The sequence below is a fragment of the Salvelinus namaycush genome, unplaced genomic scaffold, assembly GCF_016432855.1.
Source record: "Salvelinus namaycush isolate Seneca unplaced genomic scaffold, SaNama_1.0 Scaffold155, whole genome shotgun sequence".
NCBI classification, from domain to species: Eukaryota; Metazoa; Chordata; class Actinopteri; order Salmoniformes; family Salmonidae; genus Salvelinus; species Salvelinus namaycush.
The window spans coordinates 108,997-125,364 of record NW_024058286.1 but is presented as its reverse complement, the minus strand read 5'-3'; the positions used below and the strand labels follow the sequence as shown (position 1 = coordinate 125,364).

Sequence of the window (16,368 nt, the reverse complement as noted above, 5' to 3'; positions counted from 1 at the left end):
GAGAGGAGGAGACCACTGCCTCTAAAACGGAGAGAGAGGAGGGGACCACTGCCTCTAAAATGAGTCTCTCTGGGGAGAGAGAGGAGGGGACCACTGCCTCTAAAATGACTCAAGACACCAGTTCTAAGAGGTAAGAGATGAATTGCAAAATATACATTGCTCTTATGTTAAACTAATGAAAAGTGTTCCCAAATTACATAAAATGTAGGCCTATATCATTCATTTAAAAGGCCAAAAATGGATTTACCAATTTCAGACTGTAGCTTTATAAAGAAACCTCAGGACTTCTAGAAATTCCACTATACTGTTGCTAAAAGGATGTAGATGAGGTATTGATGTGATAATGATGAGGTGATCTGTCTCCCTGTTTTGTTCAGTGTCCAGAAGCCCAGAGCAGAGTCACCTACAACCAGCCTGCTATCAATGAAGAGTGATCAGCCACCTGTTTTCAGCCAGGAACCATTACCACATGACAATAAGGAAGTGGAGAGTTTGGACAGTGAGGATGCATTAAAGATCACACACAACCTTCTGGACAGAAGAAGTAAGACTGTGTTTCATACAATATTACAAAGAACGGTACAAAGGTCCTTATAAAATACACACATAAACTTATGAGTCCCAAATCTCATTGTTTTCCTACAGGTGAAACTCTGCTGACAGTCCAACAAGACATTAAGGCTAAACTGAAACACAAGTATCAACACATATCTGAAGGAATTGGACACCATGGAAACCAAAGTCTGTTCAAGGACATCTACACAGAGCTCTACATCACAGAGGGTGGAAGTGGAGGGCTCAATAATGAACATGAGGTTAGACAGATGGAGATGGCATCCAAGAAACAAACCACACAAGAGACACCAATCAAATGCAACGACATCTTCAAGCCTTTACCTGGACAAGACAAACCTATCAGAACTGTGCTGACAAAAGGAATCGCTGGCATTGGAAAAACAGTCTCTGTGCAGAAGGTCATCCTTGACTGGGCAGAGGGAAAAGCAAATCAGGACGTTAATTTCATGTTTCCTCTTCCTTTCCGTGATCTGAACCTGAAAAAGGACCAATACAGTCTGATGCAACTTCTTTCCCACTACTTCTCAGAGCTGAAAGAGATTGACAGCATTGAAGATGGTGAAACCAAAACTGTTTTCATTTTTGATGGTCTGGATGAGTGTCGACTTCCTCTAGACTTCACAAACAATGAGAAGTGCTGTGATGCCACGAAGCCAACCTCAGTGGACGTGCTGCTGACAAACCTCATTGAGGGGAATCTGCTTCCCTCTGCTCTCCTCTGGATAACCTCACGGCCTGCAGCAGCCAATCAGATCCCTCCTGAGTGTATTGACCAGGTGACAGAGGTACGAGGGTTCAATGATCCACAGAAGGAGGAATACTTCAGGAAGAAAATCACAGATCAGAATCTGGCCAATGATATCATCACCCACATGAAGACATCAAGGAGCCTCCACATCATGTGCCACATGCCAGTCTTCTGTTGGATATCAGCCACTGTCCTTGAGATGATACTGAAAGAGGCAGAGAAGGATGAAGTCCCCAAAACTCTGACCCAGATGTACTCACACTTCATTCTCATCCAAATCATTGTGAAGAACAGGAAGTACAACAAAGCCACAGAGACAAACCCAAAGGAACTGTCTCAGTCAGACAAAGAGATGATCCTGAAACTGGCAAAGCTGGCTTTCCAACAGCTGCAGAAGGGCAACCTGATCTTCTATGAGGAGGACCTGAGAGAGTGTGGCCTTGATGTGACAGAGGCATCAGAGTACTCAGCATTGTGTACAGAGATCTTTAAAGAAGAATCTGGGCTGTACCAAGACAAGGTCTACAGCTTTGTGCATCTGAGTATTCAGGAGTTTCTAGCAGCAGTGCATGCTTTAGAATCATGTCTGGGCAAGAAGGAAAATGTTTTCTCCCCCAAAGCAGTCACTGGTGTTGATGATGATGATGAGGAGGAAGATGAGGAGAATGATGAGGAGGAGGAGGAGAAGGAGGGGGATGAGGAGGAGGAGGAGGAGGAAGATGAGGAGAAGAATTATGAGGAGGAGGAGAAGGATGACGACAACGACGATGATGACGATGAGGAAGAGGATGAGGAAGATGATGACAATGATGAAGAGAAGGAGTCATTCAAATTGTCTGACTTACACAGGAGAGCAGTGGACCAGGCCTTGAAGAGTAAGAATGGACACCTGGACCTGTTCCTCCGCTTCCTTCTGGGTCTCTCACTGGAGTCCAATCAGAATCTGTTACGAGGCCTTCTGACACAGACAGGAAGTACAACACAGACCAATGAGGAAACAGTTAAGAGAACAGTCAGGTACCTTTCAGACAAGATCAACCAGGAATCCTCACCAGAAAGGATCATCAACCTGTTCCACTGTCTGAATGAACTTGGTTCCAACTCTCTAGTTGAAGACATGCAGACCTCCCTGCGATCAGGAACTCTTTCAGAAACAAGACTAAAACCTGACCAATGTTCAGCCCTGGCCTACCTGTTACTGATGTCAGAGGAGGTGCTGGAGGAGTTTGACCTGAAGACATACAACACATCAAAGGAAGGTTATCAGAGGTTGCTGCCGGTAGTGAAAACCTGCAAGAGAGCACTGTAAGTTCTGTTATTGAGTTGATGTTTACAGTATCATTATAATGAAGGATTTGTATATCTAACAGATTATCTCCTCTCTCCAGACTGGATGGCTGTGAACTCACATATAAATCCTGTGAGACTCTGGCCTCAGCTCTGCAGACACCAAACTCCCCCCTGAGAGAACTGGACCTCAGCTACAATGACCTGGGAGACAGAGGAGTGGAGCTGCTCTGTGTTGGACTAACCAGTCCACTCTGCAACATACAGACACTAGTGTGAGTTAAATATCTTCAGTATGAGTTATTATGTGGATGTTTTAAACATGTGTTAATCATGTGCTCTTCTGCCCTCTAGTTTAGGTCAGTGTGGTCTGACAGAGGGTTGCTGTTCAGATCTGGCCTCTGTCCTGAGTTCACCCAACTCACAACTGAAACAACTGGAGCTGAGAGACAATGACCTGCAGGACTCAGGAGTTACACTGCTGTCTGCTGGACTGGAGGATCCAGACTGTAAACTACACACACTGGGGTAAGTACAGCTGTTTCAGTCAGGTCGGTACTGAGCTGAGTTACACTGCTGTCTGCTGGACTGGAGGATCCAGACTGTAAACTACACACACTGGGGTAAGTACAGCTGTTTCAGTCAGGTCAGTACTGAGCTTAGTAAAACAAATACTCTGAAAATCTGATGTTTCATGACAATGTTTGTGTCATGGACAAAAGTATGGGTGTCCTACAAGATGATTGACACCAGTACACCAACCTAGACAGCTGTTGTGTGTCTCTCTGTAGGCTGTCTGGCTGTCTGGTCACAGAGGAGGGCTGTGCTGCTCTGTCTTCAGCTCTGAGGTCAAGCCCCTCCCACCTGAAAGAGCTGGACCTGAGCTACAATCACCCAGGAGACTCTGCAGGGGGACTGCTTTCAGCTGCTCTGGTGGGAGCTGCTCTGGTGTATCCCACATATAAACTGATGAAGCTGAAGTAAGTCAGAATAGATGTCCTAATAGTGTGAGCAGCGGTTGTGTCATATGTAGTGTAGTAGGGTCAGTAACATGAGGACATGATGGTAGAATTAAGGGGAAGTTTACTCAGCAGGCTGAGCACTCCAACACAGCATACATCATCACCACATGAATACTCTTCTTCTGCATCTCTGATATCCTGTTGGAATTGTACTCCATTCTGTATGCAGTAGGTAGGATAGAATACCTGTATGTCTCTAGTAATGAATTGTACTCCGTTCTGTATGCAGTCGGTAGGATAGAATACCTGTATGTCTCTAGTAATGAATTGTACTCCGTTCTGTATACAGTAGGTAGGATATAATGCCTGTATGTCTCTAGTAATGAATTGTACTCCGTTCTGTATGCAGTAGGTAGGATAGAATACCTGTATGTCTCTAGTAATGAATTGTACTCCGTTCTGTATGCAGTAGGTAGGATAGAATACCTGTATGTCTCTAGTAATGAATTGTACTCCATTCTGTATGCAGTAGGTAGGATAGAATACCTGTATGTCTCTAGTAATGAATTGTACTCCGTTCTGTATGCAGTAGGTAGGATAGAATACCTGTATGTCTCTAGTAATGAACTTGGATAATGCACCAGAACACAACAATATGGTTTAAATGTTGACTGCTTTATTAGGTCTTAGTCAGTCAATAACCTGTTTCTCCTACAGTGTGGATCATGGTGGAGAGTGCAGGCTGAAATCAGGGTGCAGGAAATGTAAGTCTCTTTAATCCTAATTCACTGCATATTCAGGTCTATAGTAACATAGTAACTAATCAATACTTGTTCTGTACCTACAAAACAACATTTTATATGAAGATGTGGTTTGATTAAACTCTCATTTTGTCTACAGATGCCTGTCATCTCACCCTGGACCCAAACACAGCAAACCCACACCTGATACTGTCTGAGGGGAACAGGAAGGTGACACGGGTGGTGGAGGACCAGCATTATGAAGACCATCCAGACAGATTTGATTGTCTTCCCCAAGTTCTCTGCAGAGAAGTCTTATCTGGAGGTCGTTATTACTGGGAGGTGGAGAGGGATGGTGGCATGGCTGGCATTGGTGTGGTGTACAAAGGAATGATGAGGAAGGGAGGGGAGGAAGACAGTTGGATTGGAGCCAATAGGAAGTCCTGGTGTTTATTCTGCTCTGATACTCTCTATTTATTTAGCCATGCTGGAGTCCAGAGCAGATCCATCCCTCGTCCTGATTCTAACAGAGTTGGAGTGTATCTGGACTGGCCAGCTGGTACTTTGTCCTTCTATAGTGTGTCCTCCTCTGGTACACTGACACACCTTTACACAGAACACACCACATTCACTGAACCCCTCTATCCTGGGTTTCTGGTTTCCGCCTCCTCAGTGACCCTGTGTCAGATAGATGACCAACACATTCAGAGGTGAGTCATATAGCAATGTTTTATAATTTGTTTTTCCTCTGGAATCATTTCTATAATTAGATTAGTATTGGTGTGTTTTAATGTGTTCTGTTGGACCTACAGACAGTTAGATTAGTAGTAGTGGTGTGTTTTAATGTGTTCTGTTGGACCTACAGACAGTTAGATTAGCAGTAGTGGTGTGTTTTAATGTGTTCTGTTGGAACTACAGACAGTTAGATTAGTAGTAGTGGTGTGTTTTAATGTGTTCTGTTGGACCTACAGACAGTTAGATTAGTAGTAGTGGTGTGTTTTAATGTGTTCTGTTGGACCTACAGACAGTTAGATTAGTAGTAGTGGTGTGTTTTAATGTGTTCTGTTGGACCTACAGACAGTTAGATTAGTAGTAGTGGTGTGTTTTAATGTGTTCCTTTGGACCTACAGCCTTTTGACTACAGGGATTCCTCAGAGCTGTAAGACTTGTGACCATGTTGAGGTAAGTCATAATGTCAATTCTTACTTTTACATACCTGCAGGAGTCAGGCACAGTCTCAAAGCCAGGTGTGTAGTGACCAACCATTCATACTGGGATATAGACAGTCCTGTGTTCTGCTTGTAGGCATGCAGGATTTGACCTGTTGTCATATTTTGTCATTAGACAGTTTATTTGATAAATCACCAGGATTCCATGTAATATTGAATAAATACATTAGATAAATGACTGTTTATTTAATGGGCCAGTTTCCCGGACACAGATTAAGCCTAGTCCTGGACCTTAAAGAACTTTCTATTGAAACTTCCATTGAGCATGCTCTTTAGTCCAGCACTTGACTCAATCTGTGTCCAGGAAACAGGCCCCATATGTATTACTGACATGCTTGTCCTTGTTCAGGACTCCACACACTGGCTTCAGATTGAACCCTTGACTTCCACTGTCCAGGGAGTGACAATGTTCAGGTAAAATAACTACTTTTAACATTTCATTCCACCTGCTAGTGTATTTCCCCATTACCTTTGGGAATAGTCTTCTAATTCAACCTCTCCATTTGACCATTGACCCACTCTACCATATCTTGTTGTTGCCCTCAGACACAGGACACCCAAAGGGAGTTATGAGTGCACAGTGTCTGGGCTCCGCTGGCTGTGTGAGAGAGATGTCATTCTGAAGTATCACTTCAGGAACTGGGAACCCTACAGTCAACTTCTGAAAGACATGCAGTACACACAAGGTGGTCCATTGCTGGACATCACTATGGAGTTAGGTGAACTGGAGGAAGTTCATCTGCCACACTTTGTCTGTTTAGGTAAAACCATATAGAAATAGTATTCAGAAAGACATTTCCATGTAACTGAGTTTCACTTCCTGAATTAATGAATGAACTATTCTGGGAGTTTGAGTTTACTGTGATCTGGTACTGCATATTCTTTATGATTTAGATGGATGAATAATACAATATTTGTCTTTCTGTCTCCTTTTTATTGTGTTGTTCAGGGACCAACCCTTCCCTGAGGAATGAGATGAAGATTCTTCATGTAGAGGAACATGGAGTGTCTTTAGAGGAAGTGCATGAGGTCACCAGATTCCATGCTAAGATTCTCCATCCCAAGTTCTCAGCTGTCTCTGTTATACTGAGCTATATATTTTCTTGGAACGTAGATGTCCACTGTGACGTGGTCCTCTATATGGCAGTAAAAAAGGCAACAGTAGATTCAAGGCTGTACCTGCTCCTCAGAAACTCCAGTCAGAAAGAGGTGAGGCACTATCATTGAAGTGACAACAGTATGTTTAAACTTACAAAAGGAAAGCTGATAGTTTGTTGAAAATCTCTAGATTACAAAGAAAACATGCAGCTCTGTGTGAAATCTATTTTTGTCTCATTCATTTGAAGAGCCAGTAGACGGCACACTTCTCTCTGGGCGAAGGAGATCCCATTGCCCCGGGGCAGTGAAGGGGACATTGCCCCGGGGCAGTGAAGGGGACATTGCCCCGGGGCAGTGAAGGGGACATTGCCCCGGGGCAGTGAAGGGGACATTGCCCCGGGGCAGTGAAGGGGACATTGCCCCGGGGCAGTGAAGGGGACATTGCCCCGGGGCAGTGAAGGGGACATTGCCCCGGGGCAGTGAAGGGGACATTGCGCCGGGGCAGTGAAGGGGACATTGCCCTGTGTTAGGGTGCTGTCTTTCACATGGGACATTAAACAGGTGTCCTGACTCTGTGGTCACTAAAGATCCCATGGCACTTATCGTAAGAGTAGGGGTGTTCACCCGGTGTCCTGGCTAAACTCCCAATCTGACCCTCATACCATCATGGCTGCCTAATCATCCTCAGCTTCCAATTGGCTCATTTATCCCCTCTCCTATCCCCTGTAACTCTTCCCCAGGTCATTGCTGTAAAAGAGAATCTCTTCTCAGTCAACTTACCTGGTACACCTTTAAAATAATATCCTGGTAAAATAGGGATAGTAAATCAATAACGATTGTGTTGACAAAAATTGATTGCTCAGTGAGCTGCATGTTGTGTGAATTATGAGACTACATTGTTCTGACTACTACATTGCTCATTTTGTAGGCTGTTCAGGAACGGGAGAAAGATCAGGTGTCCAAAGGATATTCAGAATTTCTCCTGTCAAGTCCAAACAGGTCCTTAAAGCTGAACACTTGGTTTGCGCTCAAGAATCCCCTCTCCACTTCCATCAATCCAGAGGTGCAGTTTTATCAGACTGAGGACATGAATCTGTCATTGTATATGAATAACTGGAATATCATTCTATTTCTCTCTCTCTCTCTTTTTGTCTGATGTCTCAATCGTTGCACCATATGGCCTCCTACAGAGGATTCAGCTGTTACCTGCAGACACCACACCAAGCTGTTGTCAGATGGTTATGGGAAACACAGGGGTTGACATTGAGATGGAGTTAATCGGGGATGATGAGAGGACAGTATGGAAATCAGTGTTATCAAAAGGTAAGAAATACTAGACATGAACAGTATGTCAATCATCAATGTCCTTTTCTAACAGATGCTATTAACATGTTTTATGATATATTCTCTTGTTTGTTTTTCAGATGTATACAGCAAAGACTCTCATCCAACATGTAAGTTTGTTTTTGTGGACGAGGTTTATAAAACGGGTTACAGAGCTAATATCTCTTCAAGAACACTGATGAAGGTCTTCATGAGTCATGTTCAGTGGGGTGATGAATGTCTTCATGAGTCATGTTCAGTGGGGTGATGAATGGCTTCATGAGTCCTGTTCAGTGGGGTGGTGATGAAGGTCTTCATGAGTCCTGTTCAGTGGGGTGGTGATGAAGGTCTTCATGAGTCATGTTCAGTGGGGTGGTGATGAAGGTCTTCATGAGTCATGTTCAGTGGGGTGATGAAGGTCTTCATGAGTCATGTTCAGTGGGGTGATGAAGGTCTTCATGAGTCGTGTTCAGTGGGGTGATGAAGGTCTTCATGAGTCGTGTTCAGTGGGGTGATGAAGGTCTTCATGAGTCCTGTTCAGTGGGGTGATGAAGGTCTTCATGAGTCCTGTTCAGTGGGGTGATGAAGGTCTTCATGAGTCCTGTTCAGTGGGGTGGTGATTAAGGTCTTCATGAGTCATGTTCAGTGGGGTGTAATGATATAGAACATTCAGACAGAAATACAGAGCCTTGCAAAAGTATCTGCATCACATTTTATTGTGTTACAAAGTGGGATTAGTCTACACAAAATACTCAGTAATGTCAAAATGGAAGAATATATATATTTATTTTAGATTGATATAAATTATACAAATTCAAAAAGGCACTCGCACATCTGAGCAATCTTATTTGCAGGTGCATGGCATCAATTGAACAAGATGAAGGAAAAGGAAACCGCACACTGCTCTTGATAGTATCACCGATATTAAATAAGCTTACGTATCGGCCACACGGCCTTCGTCAGAGCTTTTGGGATTTTTTGAAAGTTGCACCCTTATGTAGACCTGGCTCCACCCACATCCGTTCTACACATCGAAGGGGGTTGGAGGCAAAGGAAAATAAATAAGTGCTACCAAATATAACAATGTGCATTTCATAAATATTACAAAAGTGTATAAATAAGGCGTATTGAACACTTCTGTATAATCTCAATGAGGACATAGCAAGTTCATTAGTCATTGGGTACATCATATGAAAAACGTCAGAATAATCTACAAGAGACACACATTTCATGTTCCAATTCACAGCATAACATACAAAGGCATTTCATCATTAAGTCCTTTTGGAAACAATGTCTGGAGGGTGAAAATCCAAAAACATTCTCTTTTACTCAGAGTATTATTAATATCACCTCCCCTGTCTGATATCTTAACTTTCTCTATGCCACAAAATCTAAAGGTGGAAATGTCATGCTTCATGTCATTGAAATGTACAGCGACTGGATAATCCCTGTCGTTTCTCCTGATTGAACTTTTATGTTCACTAATTCTCTGTTTGAGAGAGCGGGTGGTTTTACCGACATAACAGAGCCCACATGGACATTTAATAATGTAAATAACATGGGTGGTGGAACACGTAATAATGTCATTTATTTGGAACCTTTTTCCTGTGTGTGGGTGACAGAAATATTGACACTTCATCATATTGTTGCACTGTGCGCATCCTCTGCATTTATAGCTACCATTTGGTAGAGGGCGTAAAAGTGTAAAATTTTAAGAAAATTAGCCAAGCACTTTTACGCCCTCTACCAAATGGTAGCTATAAATGCAGAGGATGCGCACAGTGCAACAATATGATGAAGTGTCAATATTTCTGTTCTCCCATCACAGACATTTGAAGTCTGTAACTGTTTTAAATTCACCAATGTCCTGGTGACATCACTGAGCAGTTTCCTCTCTGTCTGGGTGGTTTAATATGTAATCCACAGCATAATTATTAACTTGACCATTCTTAAAGAGATATCAAATGTATGATTTGTTATTGTTACCCATCTACCAATCACTGCCCTTCTTTATGAGGCTTTCAGAAAGATCCCTGGTCTTTGTATATAGTTGAATCTGTGCTTGAAATGCGATACTTGACTGAGGGACCTTCCAGATGATGTATGTATGGGGAACAGGTCCACTTTGACATTAGAGTATTTTCAGTAGATTGTTGACAAAACATTACAATTAAATCCATTTTAATCCCACTATTTAACACAATAGAGAAAAGGGTGTGAATACTTTTGCACGGCTCTGTATGTTATGTAGAATAGACAATCGTGTCAGCCAGGGTAGGCGTCAATTCCAAATAAATCCGTCAATTCAGAAAGTAAACTGAAATTATAATTCAATAACTGGAAAAGGGTCATCTATTTTCAATTACTTGTTAATAAACCTAATAGTAAAAATTATTCATTTTAAAAGTGTTTTCAATTTTTTTATTTTTTTATTGACTGACTTGAATTTGAATTGACTACAACCCTGGAGTCAGCTCTATAAAATAAATTAATTTCAGAGGATTGTTAACTGGAGAGACTGTTAGATGTAGAAACAGCTGCTGTTCACCCTAAAGCCATATTCATTTAATTCACCCCCTTTCAGCATTAACACTCCCTGAGATTCCTGCTGAGGAGTTTCTGAAGAAACACTGGGCTAAAATCATTCAGGGAGCCACAAACCCAATGCCAATAGCAGATGATCTGTGGTCAAAGGACATGATTGGTGAAGAAGAGTACTCCAGAATTACAGCTGAAACAACTGAACAGGAGCGAATGAGAAAACTACTGAGATCAGTCCTCCCTAAAGGACCAGAAGTGACGGGAGCTTGTCTCAAAGCTCTCATTGAACATGAACACCATCTTGTTAAGTACTTGAGTGAATCTAGGTAACACAGCTTTCTTCTCTCCCTCCATTGAATATGCGGAATGATTTAAATATAGGTCAAATAAAAACATAGCTATTGTCACGATGTGGCCTTTTGGGTGTATATCGTGGCCGAGCGGCCGTTCATGTGCAAAGGATTAGCATTTCAATGAACAGAATTATCAACTGTGTGTAGTGAATCCATTTTGTCTTTCCCGCTCCTTTATCTGTCTCCACCCCTTTTCTTTGTCTACCAAGCCGTCATACCGGCTTAGCCCACTATGGACTTTTCTATCACTGCATTGTTAGTAACAAATATCTACTGTTTGTTTGTTATGTATTTCTGTGATTATTTAGTTAGTTAGTAAATAAATAATTAAGCTATTTTGTATATTGCTGATTCATTATGGAAACTAGGGTTTGAGCAGATAACCAAACATTTTACAACGTTTGGAATGAGACTAACGAAGGTAACAATTAATCATCGTTAATAGAAGATTATAATTGATCAGATATTAAAATATCTGAAGAGTTATATTCGGGAAATTATAACTCTGTAAATCTCAACATTTTTCCGTGGTGCCCCGACATCCTAGTTCATTAATGTTTACATGATTAGTTTAATCACGTAATAATTAAACCTAGAGAACTGATTTGATAGAAATAAGCCTTCACATTTAATGATAGTCCAGACACGACACTACCCAGATCAAAAAAACTATTTCAGAATGAAGCATGTTTTTGTGTTTCTTTCTGTAATAAATATGTCTTATTATAGTTCTATCATAGGACCATCATCACATCATTATCTCAGGTGTATCATAGGACCATCATCACATCATTATCTCAGGTGTATCATAGGACCATCATCAAATCAAATCAAGTTTATTTTATATAGCCCTTCGTACATCAGCTAATATCTCGAAGTGCTGTACAGAAACCCAGCCTAAAACCCCAAACAGCAAGCAATGCAGGTGTAGAAGCACGGTGGCTAGGAAAAACTCCCTAGAAAGGCCAAAACCTAGGAAGAAACCTAGAGAGGAACCAGGCTATGAGGGGTGGCCAGTCCTCTTCTGGCTGTGCCGGGTGGAGATTATAACAGAACATGGCCAAGATGTTCAAAATGTTCATAAATGACAAGTATGGTCAAATAATAATCAGGAATAAATGTCAGTTGGCTTTTCATAGCCGATCATTAAGAGTTGAAAACAGCAGGTCTGGGACAGGTAGGGGTTCCATAACCGCAGACAGAACAGTTGAAACTGGAACAGCAGCAAAGCCAGGTGGACTGGGGACAGCAAGGAGTCATCATGCCCGGTAGTCCTGGCGTATGGTCCTAGGGCTCAGGTCCTCCGAGAGAGAGAAAGAAAGAAAGAGAGAAGGAGAGAATTAGAGAGAGCATACTTAAATTCACACAGGACACTGGATAAGACAGGAGAAGTACTCCAGATATAACCAACTGACCCTAGCCCCCCGACACATAAACTACTGCAGCATAAATACTGGAGGCTGAGACAGGAGGGGTCAGGAAACACTGTGGCCCCATCCGATGATACCCCCGGACAGGGCCAAACAGGAAGGATATAACCCCACCCACTTTGCCAAAGCACAGCCCCCGCACCACTAGAGGGATATCTTCAACCACCAACTTACAATCCTGAGACAAGGCTGAGTATCGCCCACAAAGATCTCCACCACAGCACAAACCAAGGGGGGGCGCCAACCCAGACAGGACGATCACGTCAGTAACTCAACCCACTCAAGTGACGCACCCCTCCTAGGGATGGCATGAAAGAGCACCAGTAAGCCAGTGACTCAGCCCCTGTAATAGGGTTAGAGGCAGAGAATCCCAGTGGAGAGAGGGGAACCGGCCAGGCAGAGACAGCAAGGGCGGTTCGTTGCTCCAGAGCCTTTCCGTTCACCTTCACACTCCTGGGCCAGACTACACTCAATCATATGACCTACTGAAGAGATAAGTCTTCAGTAAAGACTTAAAGGTTGAGACCGAGTCATTATCTCAGGTGTATCATAGGACCATCATCACATTATCTCAGGTGTATCATAGGACCATCATCACATCATTATCTCAGGTGTATCATAGGACCATCATCACCTCATTATCTCAGCTGTATCATAGGACCATCATCACATCATTATCTCAGGTGTATCATAGGACCATCATCACATCATTATCTCAGGTGTATCATAGGACCATCATCACATCATTATCTCAGGTGTATCATAGGACCATCATCACATCATTATCTCAGCTGTATCATAGGACCATCATCACATCATTATCTCAGGTGTAACATAGGACCATCATCACATCATTATCTCAGGTGTATCATAGGACCATCATCACATCATTATCTCAGGTGTAACATAGGACCATCATCACATCATTATCTCAGGTGTATCATAGGACCATCATCACATCATTATCTCAGGTGTAACATAGGACCATCATCACATCATTATCTCATTTGTATCATAGGACCATCATCACATCATTATCTCAGGTGTATCTCACTCCTCATTCTTCTCCATACTTTCTGATCTCTCTCTTCCCTTCTCCTCCATCCTCTGTCTTGTAGCGCCTAATCTGAAGATGCTGAGGTCTGACTCCTAGTCTGTGGACAAAGACACTTAATCACCTAATCTGAAGATGCTGAGGCCTGTCTCCTAGTCTGTGGACAAAGACACTTCTTCACCTAATCTGAAGATGCTGAGGCCTGTCTCCTAGTCTGTGGACAAAGACACTTCTTCACCTAATCTGAAGATGCTGAGGCCTGTCTCCTAGTCTGTGGACAAAGACACTTCTTCACCTAATCTGAAGATGCTGAGGCCTGTCTCCTAGTCTGTAGACAAAGACCCTAAGTCAAACGGGGCAGTGGATATGAGTGTTTAAGTCAGACTGCTTATAACAGCACCACCTATAGGCTAATCGGTGCCATTATATTTTGACCAAGTTACTCATGGCCTCTAGTTTCTGTGTGCCAAATTAGAAAAAGAGTAATCAATGTATGCTGGAGGGAAATCAATCTAAGAATAACAATAGAGGTTCTATTTTAACAAATATTTCTGCTATTTTCACAACCAGAATTATGGCCCCAGTAGGTGGCGGTGGTGCGAAAGGGATGAATAAATTAATTGGAGGTGTGAGGAGGGCTTGGCTACTCACTGGCCAATCAACTCAGTTCATGGCTTAATACTGTATGCCATTTTCTCACGTTCTGTAGGGCTCCCGAGTGGAGCAGCGGTCTAAGGCGTCACTACAGACCCTGGTTCGATTCCAGGCTGTATCACAACCGGCCGCGATTGGAAGTTCCATAGGGCGATGCACAATTGGCCCGAGCGTCGTCCAGGTTAGGGTTTGGCCGAGGTAGGCCGTCATTGTAAATAAGAATTTGTTCTTAACCGACTTGCCAAGTTAAAGGTTAATTAAATCAAATCAAATATTGACGGTCTTTGTGTTGTCATCAACTCCAATCAATTTGGCTGGGGGCACGGAATATTCTCATCCTAGTCCATACAATGTGGATAAATACTATAGTTTATTAAATATAATAGGCTATAACACCAGTAAAATAAACATGTTGACTGTCAACATTGTTGAAATGTGCTTCAATGAGTACAGGCCTATATGTCTTTATGTAACAAGGTTAGTTGTGTTTCCACTTGACACTGCAGAAATATGTATTTTATTATTTTAAGTTATTGCTATTGGTTGGTTCAAGTCAGATGTCAATAAGGTGTTATACCATTGGTCATGCTGTCAGATAGGGGAAGATAGCGGAGGTAAATGACTTCCCAGTCTGATATTGACATGCCAACGAATCTGCAGCCATCATCGACAACGAGCCTGGTCATCTGATGTGCTTCCTGTCTGTGGAGAATAAAATACAGATCAACTGGGAGCTACTTTTCGTTATTACACAACGCAAGAGAGACTATGATCACATCTGTTACATTTACACATCACACCTAAAATATAAAATACTAGGCTCCTGTAAATTGCATTGCATGTGTGAAGCACATTCTCAAGAAGCAAGAATACAGCCTATGGCGTTATGGCGTTATACAGGGCGTTTGGAAAGTATTCAGACTTTTCCCACATTTTGTTACGTTACAGCCTTATTCTAAACTGGATTACATTGTTCCCCCCCTCATCAATCTACACACAATACCCCATAATGACATCACAATACCCCATAATGACATCACAATACCCCATAATGACAAAGCAAAAATAGGTTTTTAGAATTTTGGGCAAAATAATTTTCGGTTTGATCCAAGGCTGTGTTGCAGCTGGCCGGGAGCTCCAAAGGGTGGTGTAGGTTAGGAGAATTAACATATCAGGTTAGGAGAATTAACGTAGCAGGTTAGGAGAATTAACATGGCAGGTTAGGAGAATTAACATAGCAGGTTAGGAGAATAAACATAGCAGGTGAGGATAATTAACATAGCAGGTTAGGAGAATTAACATATCAGGTGAGGATAATTAACATAGCAGGTTAGGAGAATTAACACAGCAGGTTAGGAGAATTAACATAGCAGGTTAGGAGAATTAACATAGCAGGTACGGAGAATTAACATAGCAGGTTAGGAGAATTAACATGGCAGGTACGGAGAATTAACGTAGCAGGTTAGGAGAATTAACATGGCAGGTTAGGAGAATTGACATGGCAGGTACGGAGAATTAACATATCAGGTGAGGATAATTAACATAGCAGGTTAGGAGAATTAACATATCAGGTGAGGATAATTAACATAGCAGGTTAGGAGAATTAACATATCAGGTGAGGATAATTAACATAGCAGGTTAGGAGAATTAACACAGCAGGTTAGGAGAATTAACATAGCAGGTGAGGATAATTAACATAGCAGGTACGGAGAATTAACATAGCAGGTTAGGAGAATTAACATGGCAGGTACGGAGAATTACCATAGCAGGTTAGGAGAATTAACATGGCAGGTTAGGAGAATTGACATGGCAGGTACGGAGAATTAACATAGCAGGTTAGGAGAATTAACATGGCAGGTTAGGAGAATTAACATAGTAGGTTAGGAGAATTAACATATCAGGTTAGGAGAATTAACATAGCAGGTACGGAGAATTAACATAGTAGGTTTGGAGAATTAGGTTATGAAAAGGGTTAGGGTTAGCTAAAATGCAACAAATTTCAACTTTTGACGTTAATTTGACAAAAGCTGTATCCCTTCTAGCCATGTTCTGTTTCCTCCGACACATTGGTACGGCTGACTTCCGGGTAAAGTGAGCAGTGTGTTAAGAAGTAGGCCGCTTGTCGGGTCATGTTTCGGAGGACACACGTCACCACCATCGCCTCTCCCGAGCCCTCCCACCTCAGATATCGTCACCCCTCCCACCTCACATATTGTCACCCCTCCCACCTCAGATATTGTCACCCCTCCCCCCTCAGATATTGTCACCCCTCCCACCTCAGATATCGTCACCCCTCCCACCTCAGATATCGTCACCCCTCCCACCTCAGATATTGTCACCCCTCCCACCTCAGATATCGTCACTCCTCCCACC

The 16,368-nt window shown here is 42.5% G+C and overlaps 1 protein-coding gene across 1 annotated transcript in view; it reads left to right on the top strand.

Moving 5' to 3' along the window:
• Positions 1-462: 462 nt before the first annotated feature.
• Positions 463-16,368, top strand: part of LOC120037034 — a gene marked incomplete at its 5' end in the record, with an annotated part of 52,553 nt that continues 36,647 nt past the window's right edge. Inside the window, 3 exons of the mRNA XM_038983257.1 lie at positions 463-544; positions 646-2,629; positions 2,713-2,886. Coding sequence (XP_038839185.1) covers positions 463-544; positions 646-2,629; positions 2,713-2,886 — 2,240 coding nt within the window. The remainder of the gene's footprint in view (positions 545-645; positions 2,630-2,712; positions 2,887-16,368) is intronic.